This window comes from Aspergillus pseudonomiae, assembly GCF_009193645.1.
Source record: "Aspergillus pseudonomiae strain CBS 119388 unplaced genomic scaffold BDV37scaffold_10, whole genome shotgun sequence".
In the NCBI taxonomy this organism is placed as follows: Eukaryota; Fungi; Ascomycota; class Eurotiomycetes; order Eurotiales; family Aspergillaceae; genus Aspergillus; species Aspergillus pseudonomiae.
The window spans coordinates 240,203-261,282 of NW_022476002.1; the positions used below are offsets into that span (position 1 = coordinate 240,203).

At 49.0% G+C, this 21,080-nt stretch overlaps 8 protein-coding genes across 8 annotated transcripts; 3 read left to right on the plus strand and 5 right to left on the minus strand.

The window, feature by feature from the left end:
* Nucleotides 1–44: 44 nt before the first annotated feature.
* On the minus strand, nucleotides 45–1,804 carry BDV37DRAFT_5277 (translation initiation factor eIF5). Its single transcript, XM_032090828.1, has one exon. The coding sequence runs from the start codon at nucleotides 1,619–1,621 to the stop codon at nucleotides 350–352; it is 1,272 nt and encodes a 423-aa protein (XP_031944927.1). The 5' UTR covers nucleotides 1,622–1,804; the 3' UTR covers nucleotides 45–349.
* A 1,650-nt stretch (nucleotides 1,805–3,454) lies between these two features.
* Nucleotides 3,455–5,832, plus strand: BDV37DRAFT_5308 (bifunctional hydroxyethylthiazole kinase/thiamine-phosphate diphosphorylase). The gene is made up of 8 exons (XM_032090836.1): nucleotides 3,455–3,496; nucleotides 3,646–3,755; nucleotides 3,805–3,981; nucleotides 4,032–4,167; nucleotides 4,242–4,655; nucleotides 4,707–5,083; nucleotides 5,140–5,240; nucleotides 5,303–5,832. Exons 2-8 carry the CDS (start codon nucleotides 3,656–3,658, stop codon nucleotides 5,555–5,557), a joined length of 1,560 nt encoding a protein of 519 aa, XP_031944928.1. The 5' UTR covers nucleotides 3,455–3,496; nucleotides 3,646–3,655; the 3' UTR covers nucleotides 5,558–5,832.
* On the plus strand, nucleotides 5,679–6,975 carry BDV37DRAFT_5303 (putative isochorismatase family hydrolase). Its single transcript, XM_032090835.1, has 4 exons — nucleotides 5,679–5,996; nucleotides 6,059–6,074; nucleotides 6,129–6,182; nucleotides 6,282–6,975. Exons 1-4 carry the CDS (start codon nucleotides 5,966–5,968, stop codon nucleotides 6,802–6,804), a joined length of 624 nt encoding a protein of 207 aa, XP_031944929.1. The 5' UTR covers nucleotides 5,679–5,965; the 3' UTR covers nucleotides 6,805–6,975.
* Nucleotides 6,934–9,241, minus strand: BDV37DRAFT_5285 (uncharacterized protein). Its single transcript, XM_032090830.1, has 2 exons — nucleotides 8,666–9,241; nucleotides 6,934–8,603 (listed from the first exon to the last, which is right to left on the minus strand). The coding sequence occupies exons 1-2, from the start codon at nucleotides 8,865–8,867 to the stop codon at nucleotides 7,147–7,149; spliced, it is 1,659 nt and encodes a 552-aa protein (XP_031944930.1). The 5' UTR covers nucleotides 8,868–9,241; the 3' UTR covers nucleotides 6,934–7,146.
* Nucleotides 9,242–9,871: 630 nt separating this feature from the next.
* On the minus strand, nucleotides 9,872–11,073 carry BDV37DRAFT_5318 (SGNH/GDSL hydrolase family protein). Its single transcript, XM_032090839.1, has 4 exons — nucleotides 10,812–11,073; nucleotides 10,714–10,753; nucleotides 10,570–10,648; nucleotides 9,872–10,508 (listed from the first exon to the last, which is right to left on the minus strand). Exons 1-4 carry the CDS (start codon nucleotides 10,933–10,935, stop codon nucleotides 9,927–9,929), a joined length of 825 nt encoding a protein of 274 aa, XP_031944931.1. The 5' UTR covers nucleotides 10,936–11,073; the 3' UTR covers nucleotides 9,872–9,926.
* Nucleotides 11,074–11,625: 552 nt separating this feature from the next.
* On the minus strand, nucleotides 11,626–13,380 carry BDV37DRAFT_290330 (putative MFS transporter; the record flags this gene model as incomplete). The annotated part of the gene is made up of 4 exons (XM_032088692.1): nucleotides 11,626–11,755; nucleotides 11,816–12,560; nucleotides 12,617–13,040; nucleotides 13,102–13,380. 4 exons carry the CDS (start codon nucleotides 13,378–13,380, stop codon nucleotides 11,626–11,628), a joined length of 1,578 nt encoding a protein of 525 aa, XP_031944932.1.
* A 2,230-nt stretch (nucleotides 13,381–15,610) lies between these two features.
* Nucleotides 15,611–19,771, plus strand: BDV37DRAFT_240601 (chloride channel protein). Its single transcript, XM_032081087.1, has 3 exons — nucleotides 15,611–18,390; nucleotides 18,450–18,833; nucleotides 18,884–19,771. Exons 1-3 carry the CDS (start codon nucleotides 16,204–16,206, stop codon nucleotides 19,037–19,039), a joined length of 2,727 nt encoding a protein of 908 aa, XP_031944933.1. The 5' UTR covers nucleotides 15,611–16,203; the 3' UTR covers nucleotides 19,040–19,771.
* On the minus strand, nucleotides 19,494–20,246 carry BDV37DRAFT_279783 (dihydrofolate reductase; the record flags this gene model as incomplete). Its single annotated transcript, XM_032086404.1, has 1 exon — nucleotides 19,494–20,246. One exon carries the CDS (start codon nucleotides 20,244–20,246, stop codon nucleotides 19,494–19,496), a length of 753 nt encoding a protein of 250 aa, XP_031944934.1.
* Between the last annotated feature and the right edge of the window lie 834 nt (nucleotides 20,247–21,080).

A 21,080-nucleotide genomic window follows, 5' to 3' on the forward strand; every position in this document is an offset into this window, starting at 1 on the left:
ATAGGGATACTAATGTTGTGAAACGGTAGAGCACACTTTGGAACATCTCTAAAGCGTAGAAGGGGGCTCTAACGTCTGCAAAAATACTTTACTTTGATACCCAGGGCAGGTTTACGATAAATATAGGATCATCATGTGCGAGAAGATTCAATTTGCAAAGCACTAATCTCAGCAATTTCTTAACTGTTTCTCCTGATTATTCTCAAACCAGAAACATCACAACAGGTCATGATGACCGTCAATAGAACTAAGCGAGTGGAGAGTAGTTGGGACGACGAATCAAAGCCAAACAAAAAACATCCCGAAAGTAGTTTCCATAAAATAGAGAACCATTAATAGATCAGCTGATCTATTCGTCATCGCTCTCCTCTTCGCTCTCCGACTCGGCATTCTCAAGCCATTCGAGGAAAGGCGCAGCAGCCTTGCGGACCTTCTTGCTGGTGGAGATATCAACATACTTCTTGCTAGCCTTAGAGCCCCATGCCTTGAGGGTCTCCTCGGAGATGATATCCTCTTCATAGAGGCGAAGAAGAACGGCAGGGATTTGGCTGATCAACTCGGGGTGATCCTTGCCAACGAAGCGTTCAATACCACCCAAGAAGGCCTTCTCGTGGCGCTCTGAGGTAATCATCTTCTTAAGCAGACCAGCGCGGCCAGGGATCTGCTTAGCAATGTCCTTGTCGAACATGGTTTGAGAAAGGACTGCCAGGGTCTTGTGCTTCGACTCAATACCATATTCCTTGGCCTTCATGTAGATGTCTACATCACTGACTTTAGCAACACCACCCTTCTCAGTGGCGGTGTCCTGTACCCAGCTACCGAGCTCATCATAGGCAGAAGGACCATCAGCACCATCCTCGTCCGCATCCTCGATGACCAGGGAACGCTTCAGGTCATCGGGAAGCTCCTTGGCACGAGCACGGACGGCCTCCTCAGAGACGTCGACGGACCACTGAACTTCATCGGCATCCTCAGCTTCAATGTTATCGGCCTCAGACTTAATACGACGGGTAAGCTCATCGTCACTGCCAGCGTCCATGCCCAGGTCGCCATTCTCGGCGTCACCATTGTCAGAATTGCTGTCTCCCGGGCTGCCGTTTTCTCCATTCGCTGTTTCATTCTTCTTGTTCCGCTGTTCACGACGGGTCTTCTTGTCGGCCTTGTTCTTTTTCCCTCCTTTTCCACTAGTTTCGTTGCGGAGGATGAAGGTGCTCAGTTTCAGACGGGAATCAACATCGGTACGCTGTCCGCAGGCTTTGCAATCCAAGATAATCTTGTCATCCTTGATGATGACGTCGGTTTCAGGGTTCTTGCACTTCTTGCAAAGAACGAATTTGGAGATGAAACCGTCAAGGTAATCCTGGAGCTTGGCAGCATCGTGGGCGCCATTGATGATCCAACGTTCATCGGTCGGCTTGGCGTTGGCCTGAGCACCAAGCTCGAATCCGAAGTACTTGATCACGTATGCAGGAGGACGGCTAAGGGACTGAGCGACCGAGTTCAGGTTGACAACAACGGTCTTGATTCCATTGCCCTTGCCCTCAATCTTGGACTGCAGGCGCTCCATCTTGTAACGATAGAAGGGATCGGTAACATCCCGACGAATGTTGACGGTAGCCATGGTGAATAAAGATGAAGATCTTTGTTTACTTAAGAAGGTGTCTGAAAACGAAGCGGGAGGGATTCCGGACTAAGGATGTCTTGACAGTACAAGACATGCGTAGTGAGTTCCTGATTTTGGAGGAATGGTGGCGGTTAAGATCGTCTCAACGGAACGACTGGCACAGCGAAGATGGCAGCCCAAAGCTTTCAGCCACAGGACTTAGAATGTATACTACAAGGTTTCGACGCGGGGCGAAACGTTTGCAGCTTGAGCGGCAGGTGGTAGTCGAGATCTCTGACACAGGACGAATACATAGACAAGTTTCGATCGACTGTTTTAGTGGACTTCTCCAACGGGAAGAGAGAGAAACCAACAGGGTGGTTCTTCTGTAAGGCAGCAGGTAAAGACACAGGTCAGAATTTCGACACTTTCGATGACTAGTGGCTGACGACGAGATGACCGTAGAACTAACCAGTGGCTTTGATGAATCAAAATGCGCAGTAACAACCGTAAGCCGTGTTTAACAGCTTTCCGGGGAGCTTTGGAAGACGTGGCAATGTCAAGAACTGATGACTTGACGATGAAAAGAAGAGCAGGTTGGGATGGGAAAGAAAGAGAAAAAGAGGAGGGAAAGAGAAAGAAATTGTTGCCAAATAGAAGGGACGATTCGAGTGCTCCACCGCCAAGCCCGGCAGAAAAAAAATAGAAGAGAAAAAAAAACCCACTCTGAGTCAGCAGACCGGCTCCTTTCCGGATCAGGTCGGCTCCGAGCGCACGTGCACAACGCCCTTTCAAACAATCGCGTTTCGGGGTTATGTCGGATTTAACATTCCTTTTGTCGGTTGATTTCAATATCACACATCTGCCTGCACCGACAAACATTCCTCGGTTAGCCTTGCTTCACTTCTGTTGTTTACCTTTCCTTACGCGGTTGAGCGAATTTCCATGCAAGATACAGCCGGTCTGATTCCTGTACGCTGTACAATCCCTTGTGTTGTACGAAAATACAACTAGTTGCCATGAACCTAAAGAATACGCTTTGAGCTACGTACAACTGTGAACCACTAGGCGGCACCACGATGAAATACAATATCGCATCTTTGGATACTGCCGATCCTTTGATCCTTCATTCATGCAAATTTTTGATGAAGAGCGACCAGTAGAATGCCCCAACTTCACACCCCTCACATAGGGCTCGGGGTGACTACTTGAATTGGGTTTAGAGCGATGTTCGCTAAAGTACTGGTTTCAGGGCGATGCAGGGGCCGAAGTTCGCGAGTCGTTTCTGTCTTAGGCACCACTGCAGCTAGCCATGCAGAGAAAGTTCCAAGGAGTAGCTGAATGACTATACTTCCTTTGGATACGTGCATGTTGTAGACATATGGGTGTACTCGGTATATTTATGGACAATGCTTAATCTACTACCAGGACGAGGCATATCCCAAATATTACGGAAACATTATCCTGGGGCTTGTAACAGTGCATAGGACAGCACAGTTGTACAGTTCCGCTATATTAAAAGCACTCATTGTGTTGAGTTGTGGTTTAGAAGGTCGAACTTTGCCCATTCAGGGCTCTATATATACTCGGTATAGGTACTAACTGGTTGTGATCTAAACTATACCAATGCACTACCCGATCATCTGTGCTACGATATCCCCAGACTGAAGGGAAGTTGAGTCAATACAGGGTTGGATCTATTGTAGGGTTATATAACATCAACAGACTCTAGGTTATGGTACTAGTAGTTATTGGCGATGCGACAGTATGACTAACTAGTATTGCGTAAATGGATGCAAACAACCCCAACGTCATTTCACCCTCTTCTTCAACCGGTCCGACTATATCACTGCCATCGTGAGCAGAAGACCTATGACTATCATTTTATAGAAGGTATTGTGTTCACCCATTTGCCATGGGAAAATTTTCCAGGCTCATCCCTATCCTTGTCCCCACATACCCCACGTGCCCCTCCACCAGTGTCTCGACGCTTGATGAAAGTCCTGTAAATGCAGCCATAAATACTAATTAGTGCAATCCAGAAAAGTAAAAATGCCGTTAAATCTCTCCTTGTATCTGGTTACCGACTCGACTCCGGCCATCCTCAAGGGCCGTGATCTGTGCACGGTGGTGGAGGAAGCTTTGAAAGGAGGTCAGTCATTCTCTACTCCCGGCAAATTCTCCACTAACGCTTGGCGTAGGTGTCACGATAGTCCAATACAGGGACAAGAAAAGTGATACAGGAGAGCAGATACAGACAGCTAAGAAGTTGCATCAGATCACCCAGAAGTATGGGGTTCCCTTACTGATCAATGACCGTGTGGATGTTGCTCTTGCCGCTGGAGTTGAGGGCGTCCATCTCGGTCAAGATGACATGGGTGAGCTATCCGCCTCTGCCATGCAGTCTTTATGGTCTAATTTCTTGCAGCCATTGAACAAGCAAAGCAGCTTCTTCCTAAGGATGCTATTATTGGTATCACTGCTGCCTCGATAGAAGAGGCTCAAAAGGCCATTGATGCCGGTGCAGACTACCTTGGGATAGGAACCATGTTTGCAACCCCAACGTATGTTATCTGCTACAAAGCGTTCCAGCAACCATACAGTTTACTATTTCAAAAATCATACTGATCCCTATTAGCAAGACCAACACCAAGCATATCATCGGAACTGCCGGTACCCAGGCTATTCTTGATGCCATCTCGGACACGGGCCGCTCTGTTGGGACCGTCTCAATTGGTGGAATCAATCTCTCCAACGTTCAACGAGTCCTTTACCAGTCCAGAGCTCCCAGGAAGGAACTTGACGGTGTTGCCATTGTCAGTGCCATTATAGCCGCGGACGACCCGAAGGCTGCAGCAGCTGAATTCGTGAAACGTATCGCCAGTCCCCCGCCATTCGTACGAGCCCCAGCTGCTCCTCAGATCCGTGAAGTTGCTGCACTACAGGAGGAGGTGCCAAAGATCGTCCAAAAGGTCGTACAAGCGCATCCTCTTGTGCACAACATGATCAACTTTGTTGTTGCTAACTTCGTTGCTAATGTTGCTCTGTCAATGTAAGTTGCCTCGATTGTGCGACCTGTGCATCTCAATTAAATGTCTTCTAGGGGTGCTTCTCCTATCATGGCCCCGCAGGGGGATGAGGCTGTGGATCTCGCGCAGTTCGATTGTGGCCTAGTTGTCAACATGGGTACCTTGACTAGCGAGAGCGTTCCCAACTACCTGAAAGCTATCAAGGCTTACAACGAGCGTGGTAACCCCGTTGTATATGATCCTGTTGGTGCTGCCGCTACACATATTCGTCGCGGAGCGGTCAAACAACTCATGGCGGGGGGATATTTCGATCTCATCAAAGGCAACGAGGGAGAAATCCGACAGGTCTTTGGAAGCAGTGGCGTGACTCAGCGTGGTGTTGACAGCGGCCCAAGCAGTCTGGATGGTCAAGCTAAGGCCATCCTAGCCCGGGACCTGGCTCGGAGAGAGCGTAAGCCGTCACCTGTCCTTTTCTCATTGAAGCCATACTAACCTGGTCTGCCACAGATAACCTTGTTCTTCTCACTGGCGCCGTTGATTATCTCAGCGACGGCGAGCGAGTTATCGCAGTGGAGAACGGACACGAACTCCTTGGACAAGTCACTGGCGTATGCTTACTTCCCTGCTTCTACAGAACAATCATAAGACAATATGCTGATATGACATATAGACCGGCTGTGCCGTGGGAACTGTATCCGGCTGCTTCCTCACTGCCCACCCATCCGACAGACTCATGGCTGTCCTGTCCGGTATTCTGATGTACGAGATCGCAGCGGAGAACGCCGCCTCGAAAGAGTACGTGCGGGGACCCGGCAGCTTTGTTCCTGCATTCCTCGACGAGCTCTATGCCATCCGCCAGGCAGCCCTGAAGGGGGACCACAGCTGGTTTACCGGACGGGCCAAGATCCAAGTGATCGATTTGTAAAGGCATCAGCATATGTTGGTTTCATGTGAATATAAAAGTTACTAGAAATGCTATCGATGTACACATTCCCAGATAAAAGAACCACACTCTCTTTCTCTCACAGGAACAGGAAGATAGACAAACCCAAATGAATGAAATAACCATACACCCCCTGCAAGAGAGGACCAATGTCCACAACCTCGATAACATAGTCCCATTTTCTGCCTGACATACCAGGCACCAAATCTCCGATCATCTCCGCATACTCCTCACGGACTTCCCCGCCCGATGGCCTCGGCAGTCAGTCACTTCTTCTTCCTCTACAATTGTCAATTGACCGCAAGCTCATTTATTCCATTTCACACATCCCACATTCAACTCGCCGGTCCCAATCACCATACCTAAACTCCTATACTACAACCACCCAAAATGGCCACCATCACAAGAGCAGCCCGCATCCGTAAGTCCCGTCCCCCACAAGCCCAATCAATATCTAGATAACCACTAACAAAAAAGCAACAGGCAACCCAGCCCTATTGTACGTCCATTAACCCCTGAAAGAAAATAAACCATGAACCTAACAAACCCACAGCATCTGCGACATCCAAGAGAAATTCAGACCGGTGATCTACGAATTCTCCAAACTGTACGTCACATCATTAACCAGAAGCAAATCCACCACCAACCCAAGAAACACCACCACAACTTGGAACCCTAATACTAATATTGAAAAAACAAAAAACAGAATCCCAACAACAGCCAAACTCCTCAAAGCCGCCAACGCCCTCCAGATCCCAACCTACGTGACGACCCAAAACCGGGCCAAACTCGGCGACACGGTTTCCGAGCTCAAGCCGCATCTCTCGTCGCCGAATGTGAAGGCCGATGTCGACAAGACCCTGTTCTCGATGATCACGCCGGAGATTGAGGCGAAGCTGCCCAAGGTTTCTGCGGGGGAGGCGGGCCTTGATGCTATTATTGTCGGGATTGAGACGCATATCTGTGTTACGCAGACGACGCTGGATTTGTTGGAGAGGGGGCATCGGGTTTATGTTATTGTGGATGGGGTGAGTAGTGTCAATAGTGAGGAGAGGGGGATTGCGTTGGCGAGGTTGAGGGATGCTGGGGCCGTGGTGACTAGTAGTGAGAGTATCTTGTTTGAGGTCTTGGGGGATGCGAGCCATGGTGGGTTTAGGACTGTTAGTGGGCTGGTTAAGGAGATGAAGGAGGAGACGAAGGGGGCTTTGGAGGTTTTTTCGAAGATCTAAGTCTCTGTTTTTGAGAGATTTGGCTTGGGTTTGGGGTTGGACTTTTGTGGTTGTAGAACTAGGAAATGAGATTGAGGGCTCTTTTGAATTGAGATATGGCTTGCTATTAGGACTTCGCAGAGTGCTATACGAATGGTCTCGTAGGAGCTGGTTTAGTATGGAGTGAATGAATGTCAATTTGTGTGACTGCAGTCAGGATGTTACTACTACGCTATAAACCGGTTACTGCATAGTACATGCGATGTCGTCCAACACCGTCAAACGCTCAATTGAACGTCGCCAAATACAGTTACGTTACACGCATAAGTAGACCGTGAATCAGGACTGGACCCCTAATCTATTTCATTTAGGGTTCGTCACAGCTCGGGTCGGTTGAGACGAATTGAGCCATCCAAACGCAGAGGCGCCGCCAATGGGATTGGACACCCATGGTTTACCCGTCCGAGTCTCGTCTGGGGACGCTCGCGACGATGCCGGCTGAGAGGGCACCGGGATCGCATCGTGACTGGATCTAGTGGGCACTGCCGTAGCAGATGACGTTCGCGAGGAAGACTTGGTCGGGCGCAAGACTTTCATAGGGCGAGTCCTGGAAGTCTTACCGGCGGTGGAGGCATTCGAATCTAATATGGTATCGCGTTTCCACGAGCCCCAAACCCCGGCTGGTTCCACCTTCGTCGAGCCGTCCGGCGGTGACTCCGCGACTACAGCTGGCTTGCTCACGCTGGTGGGTTCGGCGTTCCTTGGCAGTTCCTGGGTATCCAAAGATGTCTTTCGACTCTCTTCAGGTTCCTCGGTTGAGTCTCTAGCGGAAGCAGATGCTGACCTGGACTGTCGAGACAGACTCCTAGGTGGGCCTATTACACCGACCGAATGGCCATTGGTGTCTGGTTGAGGGCTAGCTTGAATCGACTGTGTCGTGCCCGTCGTACGTGAGGCATCCGATGCCGTGCGAAGGAACTTAAAAGCCGAGTCGTCTTCGGGACGCACGAGAGGGATCGAGATCTTATTCCGCTCATCGTCGACCATGATAATCTTGTCCTGTGAGAAGAGCAGCTCTGCATTATGGGAACGAAGGATATCACTGCCAAGAACAATCTGAATGGAAGGATCATTGAGATCGATGTCCCGGACAAGGAATCGAACAGTCAGTGCGGGCAGCTGGGGGGCTGGGCTACCGGGCCTGGAAGATGATTGGTGAATGCTAGCTTCGGGCAGATACATTGGGAGCTTGATGAACTGCAAGCCTTCCTCCTGTGTTACCAAGTCCTCGAGACCCAGCTTTTGGATCATGGGATAGCCCAATGAAGACTTGTAGGATCCCGAGCAGACCGCTGCATACAGGAGCGAGTCATTGGAGAAGTTGGTCGTCAACCAGCACCGTATAATGCAGGGTACAGGGCCAAGGAGAAAAAGTCCAGGTGGAGGAATGAGAGGGGAACCACCGACAGAAGAGCCCATCATTCTGCTGGTGGTTTCCAACCCCAGACTGTTGGTACGCGCCGAGTGATGGGAATGTCCCGATGAGCTTAGCCGTCCGTCAGACCGGTGAGACAGAGACCGCTCGGTCAGCGGATGGCTCCCCATGCCACTCCCAGTTCTCAGTGGAAGCTCGCTGGTTGACCGACTAGCTTGTCCATAGTAACTATGGATAGCGCTTTCATCAAACCGAACACTATTCGCTCTGGATGTCCCTCGTCTTCGCTCCTCTTCGCTCTCTATGACCATGGTCCCCCCAGCCCCGTGATGCTGTCCCTGATCGAACCCTTTGAAGGCGTCGGCCGGCGAATGGAAGATAGGCTCTGCAAAAGGAATGAGAGATCAGCTCCTATTCGAAAGCAATCCGAAGACCAAGTGAACACACCTGTGGGTATTGTGCCTGCAACGGACGTAGGAAACGGTGACAGAGGGCCCCAGACGCTTTTCAATCTCGCATCCTCGTCCCTTCGCCGCTCCAGTCTTGCGATTCGCTCCGCCTGCTCGAACTGTGTAGCATGGAGCTCCTTCAGCTCTTCGAAGACGCGCCAGATGTCGTCACGTGAAGCAAAAGGGTACTGAGCATCCATATCCGAACGACTGGACAGGGGTGGCGAACAATGCAACGACCAGGGAAACCAGGACACAAATGAATCAGATCCCAGGAATCAGACACCGTTATGTTTCTCCTCCACACTACTTTTTGGCGTCAGCCGACCAGGCTTACGTAGCTCACGTTATCCTCAATACTCCTCCCTCCTCTGTGAGACGGCCGTACGGCCGTCCACCCGGTTTGCTAAAGATGAATATCTGCAACCTTTGCCAAAACCATATAAACCTAATAGCAGCTTGATGTTGGGGTGTTCTCACTCAACAACGCTGCTGAGTAATGAGACGAAACGAAGGGTCGAAAAAGGGTGTCTTGGTTCGGACGGAAAGAATGCCGAGTTCACGAATGTCGAGAAATATCCAACGAGGTGAGAAGCGACCACCTCAGCTCGTGTTTGGAGGCCGCGAAAATTGTTGAGTCAATGGTAATCAGGGAGCTGTAGTAGGATCGACTGATGGATTTCTAGCAAGGAACACCGAGGAGAGAAATGATCTGCTTTGCAGGAGGAAATGCAAGTTGGATGCTAGGACGGAGGTTCCGGCGCTTTTAAGGGAGACTTGAAACACGAGTGGTTAGATTGCTCAAAGAAGATGCAAGAAATTTCAGGAGACAGAAGAAACAAGTTCGTAAGATCGTGGAGGACAAAAAATTAAGCGCTGTAATTTGAAAGGAAGGGTGATGACGAGGCAAGGAATCTGAATCGAAGGTGAAAGACAAAAGATGAGGGGATGAAATTCAATGCAACGGCCGTCACTTTCTATGTCGGGCTTAGCCTGAGTTTCTTTTTGTCTCCGACGGAGTTTGGACTTGGAGCCGGTTCTAGACCGCTTTTGCGCACATTTTACAAACAGTGCAAGAACAGACACTACAAGTCAACCCAATTGGAGCTTATGCTATACTTAGGTAGTCACTCAACGTCGGAGAATTTACAGGAATTTATTCTTTCCATTACGCATGACCTTCGCGATAGAACGTGGTAAACTACCGATCCGTGCGCACCTCCACCCGTTGCCACTGCATCCATACTGTATCCGTCTCTCTACCTTGGCGCCTCCAGCCATGGGGGGTGAACCATATCCATTGCACTAGGTTCTTCCTCCGGCCACTTCGCTCGAATCGTTTCCATAATCGCATCAAATACTATCCGATACCCATCCGCTGTCAAATGTAGACCTTTTCCATAGGTTAGTATATCAGACACAGAACGCAAACGAAAAGAACAATACAGACCATCAGTGAAAAATCGCGCAAATTGATCCAGGTTTGGCAAATCTCTTGAGCCCGGTAACGGCTCACCCACCTTCCAGCCAACAGCAGACATAAATGCTTTCCAGATATCCACTACAGGGATGTCGAGAGAGGCGCCGACTTCGCGAGCTGCCTCCGCATATTGCTTAGTAAAAGCGGCGGTTCGGCTGGGATGGGCATTTCCCTTGGATTCGTCAAACCCCTGTAGTTGGTATTCATTTATAGGGGGCGGAGTCAGCAGGAGGATATGGGGATTCTGAGCCACTGTTGCAGGATGTTGGATGATCCGAGTCAGATTCTCTTTATACACATCCAATGGGACGTGCTGAGGGCTTCCGGGGAGACATGCGTCGTTGGCTCCAAAGAAGATAGTCTATTCTAGAGTTAATCTTGGCAGGCTACTTCGAATTTCTTGATAAGATTAGCCAGCGTACCATGAACCGCACTGTGGCTTTTTCTGGTGTGGGAAAGAACTTGGGAAAGACTTTGATGGCATGGCCAGAGGTATAACCACTGTAGGGAAACATGCGATTAGTAGAACTGTTATTACACAAGTCAAATGCCCTAGCGCAACGCACCCAAACCCGCGGTTGATCACATCCAGGCGTCGGCTGTAAGCTGTAAATCTTCAGCTGCTGTATGTAGTCGACCGAAAGAGGCGGGAAATACTACTTACCATCCTGCAGGCCTGCAAATAGCCCAAATCCCATGTGGGGGTCACTGGACATCTGGGTAATAGAATCCCCAAAGAGGATGAATTGATCGTATGGCTTGTACAAAGCCTCTTCCTTGGCTGCCATTGCGAAACAGGATTGCCCTAGATTTGCTTCTTTACTTTTTTAAAGTGCTGATAGCTAGTTGGTGTAGAAGAATATGAAGAAGACAGATAGAGGCGTGGGAAGATTAAGTATCATACTACGGAATGATGGAGGGGCTTCGTAGAGATCAAATAGTTCATGACGGTTTGTCTCCGATTCAGAATTCTGGCCACTCAGCGACCGTCAAGAATTGCGGTAGATAAACAGTGGATCTCGTAAAAACAACAACTAATTGCTTCTATCTTAAACGGCCGATTCCTGTCAATTCCAGAAGAATACCCACTTGAGAAACACTGGTTGACCCTTCTTTCTATACGAATTTGAGAAACATAAATGAATAGCATACCATCCGCATGGAAGGCTCAGCACCAGCCATCTACACGCTTCTAGACCGAAAAGGTTTTTCCACCAACAAGCTTGACTCGTGTGTTTATTCAAGTGGGGTCTTTTCGCAATCAGTGGTTCCTCCTCATCCTGATTTGACAAGGGAGAAAGGATGCACAACTACAATGGCCGTGTTCGAAAGGGAAGTTTACCTTCCTCTACCATCGAAGTGCATGGATTAGCCTGCCGCTGGTCCGTAGTCACCATAATTGCTTGCATGGAATATTAAGAAATCAAATTGAAAATTATCCAGCCATAGAATATCTAAACCGGGACAATGGAGCACGCTTAATATTGAACCCATTTCCGCCCCATTGCGTGCACCGCAATAGTGGGCAGCAAACTACAGACAAATATCATGGCACTCGCAACACCTGAACTAGCAGCGACGCCAACGGTTGCAAACATATCGGAGAACCTATTCGGTATCAGCCATGCATCGGCGCGACACTTGTTTGGAACGAATCGAACGACTTACCAGAACGGGCCGAGGAAGCCCCAGATCTGCCGAGCAAAATTAATGAACACCCCCACACTTCCTGCATCGTCTGGGCGGCAGTCGACTGCATATGGGACCATGGCAGCAGTCACGACTTGGTTTCCAAAGGCAGCCACTCCAGTGCCCACGATAGGCGTCACAGTCCAATGCCCCTCGGAGGCCTGCTGAGTACATACCAAACAGACAATAAGGCCCACCATAGTCAAGACAATGCCGGGGTAGCTGAGCCACAGACGGAATTCTGGGTCTGGTGCCTTTCGTATACGCCGTGCTCGGCGATTCACCCAGTAATCGAATATGAAACCACCGATTTGCTCGCCTAGAACTGTGCCAATTATGATTCCAATGAACTGGAGACCAAGTTGTTCAGTATTGAGAGCAAATTTCTCCTGTAGGAGCTGAGGAACCTCGACATTGATCAGAACGCTTCCGAACAAGAACACCATGGCATACGCAACGGCTGGTATTAGGACGCACGGGTGCTTAGCCATGGTCAAAGGGTGAATGAACTCCCATAATGTCAGTGGTGTTGGGTCAATACGTCGAAATGAGAGATACTGAGTTTTGAAGTCAGACGATGAATCCTCTGTACTACCACCAATATAACGGGTCTCTGGCCCAAAGAAGATGTATAGGATGAATTGCACGCCATTGGTGATGGCGGTAACCCAGAATATCCAGCGGTAGCCCGCGCGATTCGCAACAAATCCAAAGATTAATGCACCTGGCGGGTACCTGTTAGCGGAGCCAAACACCAGAGCAATGTAGGTTCGGACTAACCACCTGGTACACCCAAGGTGACCATTAAGGTCCATATTCCCAGATATCGAGCTCTCTCTTTCTTGAAGAATGTCTCTACGACAACGGCACTTCCGATTGCTGCTGCTGGAGAGATGAAAAATGCTGCTAAAGCTCTACATGCAGCCAGCGACGCGTACGTTGGGCTCTTCGCACATCCAACATTGCAAACAAGGCTGAGGATGGTGGATAGCAGAAATATAGGCCGACGACCATACCGGTGGGACAAGGGTCTCCAGAAGAGCGGAGCACCCCCGAGGATAGCAATCTGCAGAGTTGTAAGGTAGCTGGCTCTTTGTACAGATACTCCTAGATCGATGCTAATATCCCCAAAGGCAGGAGCAATCGAGGATGCAAAGGTCGCCATGCAAGCGTGAAAGGCGACAAGTAGGAGGTTGGTTAGTTTCTATGGTAAAAGAGAAGTGATCAGATTAGGCTCGAGCTGTATGCTGAGAAGGGCTTCGTACCTTCCACGTAGGCCAGTTGTATGGGTCTGCGTCTGATGCACTCGGCATGGGGTCCAGGTCCAAGGTGCCATGGCGTTTGAAGAGATATTCACGATGAGATGGAGACAGTGAGTATAAGATGTCATCGAACTGTGATGGGCTGACTTCTGCTTTCTCAATACACTCGCTATCCTCTTTTTCCAGGGAGGAAAGGTCCTTGCTATCTGGTGATGGGATAGATGGGATAGATGGGATAGATAGGACCTCTTCCTGGTCTTCTGTTCTTTTATTTGATGACATGGCATCGGCAAGAAATGAGTATCAACGGAGTCGGCGTCTTAACAGAAATTGTGATTATCTGAAGAACATGACTTAACACTAAGCAAAGACGGGCAGGCGATGAGAGCTGAGTAGCCCTAATCCAGCGGGAGGTAAGGGCTTATAAGGGAGGAGCGGACGGTCCGGCAGAGGGTAGATCGCCACCCCGTTTGTTATGAATAAATCTGGGGTACTCTATAGTTGGCCCCAGTGGAGAGCACCTCCTGGAGTCTCGGGCTGATGGATAGATATCTAGGAAGCCTGGGGATGGAGTCTTTCCAATGTGGGGATTGGTCTAGTCCCCACAACACGTCAATACTAGATTGGGTGCTTCTAGGCTTGTCTCAACGTACAGCTTGGGATCTTGTGGAGAGGTGGCTTGTTCAGCTTTCCGGAATGCTTACGACATAACGATGTTAGTGAGCGCAGGGGGAGCCTGGAGAGAGAAAGCTCTTTCGAGATAAAGCTTTCAGGAAGGCCGATTACATACGATCCAGAGAATGCGGTTGGCTACTACTACTAGTACCAACGTCTATCTTCTGCATATAACAACAACACTACCGGTTACTGTTAAGAACTACGAGGTACATACGGTACAGTTAGTATCTCCGGACTTTTGAGGCTTGTTTACTACTAGTAGTTTGAAGTTTGTGGGGATTGTGGGGTGGCGTTGACTTCCGTAGATCCGTAGACCATGCGAGAATACGAAATGCAGCTCCTTAAAAATACAGTTTCTTTCCATAAGCCACGGCAATATAGAGAGTACGACTTTATAGTTTACCAAAAGAAATTGGCCTTTCTTAGTGTGGGATTACAGTTATAGAACTATACTAGTTATCTACTAGTAGCCCCAGAGCGGGTTGCCATCTTTGCTGCGCCGGCATAATGCTGCTATTAAAAATAGATGATATACTCCCATAGATATCTAGTAAAATGCCAAGCTCTTATCCACAGGATTTATTGTATGGTATATAGTGTGGTAAATCAGTGCATTGAGGGATCATACCTCGGTCTTTCTTACCTTGACCCATAGTACATTCAATCGCAAACCCCAAACAGCGTAACAGCCATGCCGTTCCCTGCAAGCTCATCTCCATACAATAAGGCGCCATAGGCATGTCCACATTCTCAACCTTGGAACTCGCTGTCTGGAATACTTGGGTGGATTGCATGGTGCCTTCTTCCGAGGAGTCCCAAAAGCCGTCCTGGTCAACTACCGCGTATAAAAAAGGCACAGTCACCCGCTCGGCATACGAACGCCAGTAGCTCTGCCAAGTCGTGCGGACATCATGTAGCTCGTCCAGAGGAACCGGCTTATTAAGGTCCTCTGTGTATGGGGCGATTTCTGGGTCGACAAGCCGTTCTTCATTTGCTTTGGGCGGAAAGTTAAGCACCAATGTGTCCTTCACGTTAGGACTGAAATGAACATGCGTTTGTTGCTCGCCTGTTTGGTTCCTGTCACTGTTTCCATGGATATCCCCCTCATTTCTGTGGCTCTTGCACCCGATTCCAAATACGGTCAGCCCGCTCTAAGGGAAAAGGGACTGTATATGCACTAGTAAGAGATTGATTCTCAATGCTACTTTCCTAAAGTAGATACCTTATTGATGCTTAAATCCCTCGTGGGGAGAGGTCATCAGGGCCAGCCAGAAGACTGCATGCATATCTCGTGGAATGTTGAAATATGTATGTAAAGTTTAGTATTGCATGCCGAGAATGCACTTGTATATGTTAGGAATTGAACACACACACACAATGCATGATGATATCATATTTCATTGGCGGTCAACGGCGGAGGGCACAAGGGGATAAAATAAAAGGGCCATTTATTACTAATAGTAATATTGAATCACCATACAAAGGGGGAACACAAGAGATGAAACAAACATACTGTGTACCAGCGAGAGATCCATTCAGTAGGAGACTGTACCATGGAACAACCTTGCTGGTCTAATGATTGAGTCGCGTTCGACGCTTGACATCAGAGTCGCCGATCTTTTCCGTTGGGGAAAGAATGGTGGGGTTAAAGGCAAATTCATGAATGAACATTGGCTGCTCTAATAAAGTTACTCAGTTGAATTTCCATACGCTTTGTTACACGGCGCCTCACGTGTTCTGGGGATGTTCGGGATATACTAACTAGGACTAGTAGAGGTTCAGGTTGTCCGTAATTGCAGCAGCTCTTTCAACACCCCCTTTGAATGATATGGATGCATTTTCCGGGAATGTTTGCTTATTCAGAAAGGATCGTTGATCTGTGGCGGATCTGTGAGTCGGAATTCAGTACAACGACCCTACAGCGTCGGAAGAAACTTGGGAATTTGATTTACCAAATGATGTGCGTTTAGTCCCGTGTTTTGGCTCCATTTATTTATGGGCGGGTCATCTGCCATCGACGCTGTCTTAAAACTATTTATCTTGCGACTATGTCTTGCGTCTCTTCTCTTCCACCACTGCATTCAGGGCTCATATGCTATGAATAGCCCTCCTGCTCCTTGACTGCTTGCTAGATTTCTCCTCAGCCTGACTGCCTTTGTGACTTGACTTCTTTATCGCCCTTTTGTTTGAGACCTCTTGTTGAATCTTAGACCCTCCACGTTTCACCGCTGTTAGCTCGGCTCCAATCTCGGTCAGAACGACTCACCTGAGCCAACAGAGAATCAAAAGACAGCTTGGTCTCCACGGAATCTTGTGTCATATGATATGTTTTGGTATACTCCGTTACTCTGGGTGCCTTGCGGGTGGCTTGTGTTAACCGGGGAATCAGATCACCGCGTTTAACTCCGAAGTACTTACCGCTTCAACATGCCACGCTCTGTACCCTCCAACTTGACCTCCTTTGCCCAGGAAGGCGGTCAAGCTCCTAGCGAAGATGATCGCCAACGATCTCTCTCCCGAACGGCTCCTCCCTCCCCGTCCGCGGTCAGACAACACAGCTATCTCTCGGAAGCACATACTGGTTATCAGTCATTACAACCACCGTTAGAGATTAGCGAAACAACCAGCTTGCTAGGGAAAGATCGAAGAAACAGAGGTGTACAACGGACATATACCAATCTTTCTACAGGCTCCGGGCCCGACGCCAACTTTCGACATAACTTGTTGGCTGGGAGCATCCGCCGATCACGCCATCACAGCCGTGCTAACTCCCAGGCCTTGCGAGTCAGCCGGCGGGAAAGTATAGATGCTGATCAAGCTGAGAGCCTTGCTGCATCGGCCAAAGATGGCCTGAACGCTTCATTTATGGATGATCGAACTTGGTATGATCAATTTACCTCTACCGACTGGGTACATGATAGTATTGCGGATGGCGAGCGCCTTCGACAGTTGCGGGCGCGGAGAGATCTCCGGGGTCGACTCCTAGCATGGTTCGATGGTGCTCAGGGCTGGGTTCTCGTCGCACTAATCGGCTGCATCACAGCGGCGATCGCCTATTTCGTGGACGTAACCGAAGACTTTGTGTATGATCTCAAAGAAGGGTTTTGTACCACGCGATGGTTCCATAGCCGCCAACAATGTTGTGTGGACAATCCTGAGTGCTCTGCATGGTGGTCATGGTCCAAGATGCTAACCTTCTCAAGCACGGAAAATCAGTGGACGGACTTTGGCATGTACGTAGCCTGGGTAGTTATCCTGTCTGTCGTCTCTTGCTTTCTCACGTTGCTCACGAAGACGGTCGTTCCTTCGTCGGTCTCTCTAACGACTTTGGATGAAAATTTGGGTGCAGCTTCGTCGCACGGCACGAAACGTACGGATGCAACTACTGATTCCCCAAGCTCCGATACTAGCCCGCGAGCGCCTTACTCGGCGATTCCCACACGTCCTGATATGATTTTTTATTCTGCAGCGGGCAGCGGGGTTGCTGAAGTGAAAGTCATCAACAGCGGTTTCGTCTTGCATGGATATCTGGGTTTCAAAACGCTGGTCATCAAGACCATTGCTTTGATTTTCAGTGTCTCATCTGGCCTAAGCTTAGGCAAGGAGGGCCCGTATGTCCACATCGCTACCTGCGTGGGAAACATCTGCTGTCGCTTATTCGCCAAATACAATCGCAATGATGGGAAAAGAAGAGAGGTGCTAAGCGCAAGCGCTGCGAGTGGTGTTGCAGTAGCTTTCGGTGCCCCCATTGGTGGTGTTCTCTTTAGTCTTGAGGAAGTCAGCTACTATTTCCCTCCGAAGACACTCTTTAGGACATTCTTCTGCTGTATTGCTGCAGCACTCTCCCTGAAATTCCTCAATCCTTATGGAACGGGTAAGATCGTCCTGTTCGAGGTTCGGTATTTCAACGATTGGGAGATCTTTGAGTTAGTGATATTCGTTATTTTGGGTGTACTTGGGGGCGCTCTTGGGGCCCTTTTCATCAAGGCATCAAGTTTATGGGCTCGCTCATTCCGCCGAATCCCCGTTATCAAGCGTTGGCCTATGCTGGAGGTAGTCCTTGTCGCGCTGGTGACTGGCCTTGTCAGCTTCTGGAATCGCTATACTAAATTGGCCGTATCCGAACTTCTGTTCGAGCTGGCCAGTCCTTGCGATCATGAGTCCTCATCGCCAACCGGACTGTGTCCAAACGAAGATGGCATTGGCGAAATTATCCGCTACCTTCTTGTAGCATTCGTCATCAAAAGCCTGTTGACGGTAGTTACATTCGGCATTAAAGTGCCAGCGGGCATTTATGTCCCGTCCATGGTTGTTGGTGGTCTCTTGGGACGGATCGTTGGTCATGTGGCACAATATCTCGTGGTGAAATACCCAACGTTCCCCTTGTTTGGGTCCTCCTGCCCAGCTGTGTCGGGGATGGAATCGTGTGTGACCCCAGGAGTGTATGCGATGATTGCCGCAGGGGCGACCATGTGTGGTGTCACCCGCTTGTCAGTTACATTGGCCGTCATTCTCTTTGAACTGACCGGTAGTCTGACCCATGTCCTTCCGTTTTCCCTGGCCATCCTTTGTGCCAAATGGACTGCCGATGCGATCGAGCCCCGCAGCATCTATGTAAGCACCGACTGAACCTCGAGGTACTCCGCTACTGGACTATATGCTGACTTGGACAGGATCTCTTGACTGATATGAACTCGTACCCGTTCCTTGATAACAAGATACAGGTCGTATCAGACGCAGAGCTCGGAGACCTCGTGAGACCTGTACGCAGGAGTCGCATCATTGATATCTCAGACTCTCCGTTCGTACCAGCTACAGAGTTGCGTTCCAAACTTCAAACTCTTCTCATGGCAGGAGAGTTAGATAGTGGCCTCCCTATCTTACGCCACGATGTCTTGTCTGGCCTGATCCCAGCCCCGGACCTCGAATATGCGCTGGACAATCTCGAGGACGAAGAAAACACGTTATGTCTGATGACGCTAGATACGATGTCGGTTGTGTCCGACAGTGATGATGAAGAGCTCATTCGAGTGGACTTTAACCGCTATATTGATCCGGTATGTGGATAGGAATCTCCATATCTCCTCACAAGCTGACGCATCTATAGGCCCCTATGTCTCTTGATATCCATTCACCTCTAGACCTTGTTTACCAGTGTTTCGCTAAGCTAGGACTACGATACCTGTGCGTCCTTCAAAACGGGCAGTACGCAGGTCTGGTCCATAAGAAGGCTTTCGTGAAGTTCATGAAGGAGAATGAGTGATTCTCTTTACGCATATCGACCTGCTTCCTGTAAATGAGAATACCGCCGTATACATATTGTCAATGACTTCCAAACATTGTTCGGCGTTATGTTTCGGTAACTGCACGCATTCCTGGTCGCCTGTAGCATCTTTTCTTATTTCGCATATATCTTCGGCTTGAGCATTACGCACATACTGATCTGACTATAAACTGTATTCTTCTTAGCACTGTTTTTACTACCAAGTGTATATCAGCGGAGGTTGCCTATATGTTTTATTGTGCTCAGCGGGGTTCAAGACTTCTTTTTGTTAACATGTCTTCATTAGCAAGCGCCTCTTTGACTGCAGATGCCTATCATTGAACTTCAAACGGGGCAGACGCGCCGTAAATAGATTATCATTGCACAAAGCAATCGAATGCTATCGTTATTTACAAGAGAAAGAGAGGCTAAACTATACACAGTGCCCGCAACTTCAATAGATCCGTTCATATCCCACCATCTGAATTCGAACCTCGCCTTCATCTTTCCATTCCCCCGAGACAGGCTCACCCACCCACTCGGTCACTTCCTCCGCACTCACCTTCTTCCACCCCTTCTCCATGAGCAGCTCCTCATCAACCGGAAAGAACGTATCACACTCAAACTGTGCTTTCTCCCCATCCACCCCCTTCTTCTCAACATTCGTCATGACAATCCTAACTGGTCGATCACCTCCCAACCTCAAAGCCGCCGCATAAATCTCCGCACCCCCAATCACAAAGACATTCCCCAAACCCCCCTTAAACTTCTCCTCCACGTCCTCAAGCGCCCCCTCCAACCCAGAGCTAACAATCGCATCCGTAACCGGCCCCTCCTCCTTATTCTCTCCAGCAGAAGTAGCCGCAGTAGCAGCAGCGGCGGCGGCCATCTTCGCCCTCTTCCCTTCCAACTCCTCCGAGACGCGTTTACTCACACCCGCCACATCCCGCGTGACAACAACATTAATCCGCTTCCCCAGCGGCCGCAAACTCTTAGGCACGGAATCGTAGGTCTTCCGACCCATGATCATGGCATTTGTTGTCCCTGGGCGCGGGGGACGAGATGTCACGCGCGCGAAGAAGCTCATATCGGCTTTTATGCGAGGCCAGGGAAGTGTTCCATTCAGTCCAATTCCGAGGAGGGTTTTTTCGCGCGTAGGAATCGGTGTCGTCGCGACTATTAGGGTGAGGGGGTTTGTTGGTGGCATTTTGGTTGGCTTGGTGGGGGTGGTGAGGGGTTGGTAGCTTCTTTTTTTTCTTGCAAGGGTGGTGTTGATTGGGAGGTTGGACTTTTTTGTTAAGGGAGGTGATGAGGGGATTTGGTTGCCGTAGGATTATGTCGTTATGTTTAGAGGTAGGTCATAGAGTCAGTCGTTGTTCAGATGTATAAAGTTGGAGCTGAGCCTCTTGGTGCACGCTTGCCTTATCGGGACATTTTTGGGTGGAGTCAGGTACCGCGACATTGACCGCCTGCTGCTGTTGGAGGTGTAGGTCTGTGTTGGAAGGCGGTCTTGAATGGGTTGGTTTCGGTCCCCGACCGGGGACAAGGGCTTTTTTTGGTGCATTTTGAGATAATAATATCTCCATTTTACTAGCCTAGTTCGGTCTAAAAATAAGCTGAGATAATGGTTATATAGTAAGCTAGTTACTGGAGTTTTTTTGTACGAAAATAATTGGTTAGTATGGTGTAGGAACCTTGAGGACCTAGCACCCTTGAAGATACACTATCTGGTGGTGCAACTGATGGTGTGTTCAATTTATTCTGCCAGGCAATGAACTGTTCACTATCTTATCGCTCCACTATCAATCGATACAAACTACATTATTTCTCAGACTGTTTTTCACTATCAACCGGCATTCTTGAATAATGGCATGTGAACTGACTGCAAGAGACTTGCCTACTCTTGCCACTACGTTAGTTTGTGAAATTTGAATCTGACTGATCTACTCATGTCGTATAGCGGAGCGCTTATTTATATACTTTTACAGTAGCCTGTGGAAATATATGTTACTCATGGCTAGAGATTCCCAGTACTAATTGA

What these genes read in the sequence shown, in the direction of transcription:
- BDV37DRAFT_5277 (XM_032090828.1), bottom strand. Translation starts at nt 1,621, where the DNA reads ATGGCTACCGTCAACATTCGTCGGGATGTTACCGATCCCTTCTATCGT.
- BDV37DRAFT_5308 (XM_032090836.1), top strand. Translation starts at nt 3,656, where the DNA reads ATGCCGTTAAATCTCTCCTTGTATCTGGTTACCGACTCGACTCCGGCC. An exon ending in GGACCTGGCTCGGAGAGAGC is followed by an intron (nt 5,084 to 5,139) that starts GTAAGCCGTCAC and finishes GGTCTGCCACAG; the next exon opens with ATAACCTTGTTCTTCTCACT. An exon ending in TCCTTGGACAAGTCACTGGC is followed by an intron (nt 5,241 to 5,302) that starts GTATGCTTACTT and finishes TATGACATATAG; the next exon opens with ACCGGCTGTGCCGTGGGAAC.
- BDV37DRAFT_5303 (XM_032090835.1), top strand. Translation starts at nt 5,966, where the DNA reads ATGGCCACCATCACAAGAGCAGCCCGCATCC. An exon ending in ATCTACGAATTCTCCAAACT is followed by an intron (nt 6,183 to 6,281) that starts GTACGTCACATC and finishes AACAAAAAACAG; the next exon opens with AATCCCAACAACAGCCAAAC.
- BDV37DRAFT_5285 (XM_032090830.1), bottom strand. Translation starts at nt 8,867, where the DNA reads ATGGATGCTCAGTACCCTTTTGCTTCACGTGACGACATCTGGCGCGTC. An exon ending in TGCAGGCACAATACCCACAG is followed by an intron (nt 8,604 to 8,665) that starts GTGTGTTCACTT and finishes TTCCTTTTGCAG; the next exon opens with AGCCTATCTTCCATTCGCCG.
- BDV37DRAFT_5318 (XM_032090839.1), bottom strand. Translation starts at nt 10,935, where the DNA reads ATGGCAGCCAAGGAAGAGGCTTTGTACAAGCCATACGATCAATTCATC. An exon ending in GTGATCAACCGCGGGTTTGG is followed by an intron (nt 10,649 to 10,713) that starts GTGCGTTGCGCT and finishes GTTTCCCTACAG; the next exon opens with TGGTTATACCTCTGGCCATG. An exon ending in AAGCCACAGTGCGGTTCATG is followed by an intron (nt 10,509 to 10,569) that starts GTACGCTGGCTA and finishes ACTCTAGAATAG; the next exon opens with ACTATCTTCTTTGGAGCCAA.
- BDV37DRAFT_240601 (XM_032081087.1), top strand. Translation starts at nt 16,204, where the DNA reads ATGCCACGCTCTGTACCCTCCAACTTGACCTCCTTTGCCCAGGAAGGC. An exon ending in TCGAGCCCCGCAGCATCTAT is followed by an intron (nt 18,391 to 18,449) that starts GTAAGCACCGAC and finishes TGACTTGGACAG; the next exon opens with GATCTCTTGACTGATATGAA. An exon ending in TTAACCGCTATATTGATCCG is followed by an intron (nt 18,834 to 18,883) that starts GTATGTGGATAG and finishes ACGCATCTATAG; the next exon opens with GCCCCTATGTCTCTTGATAT.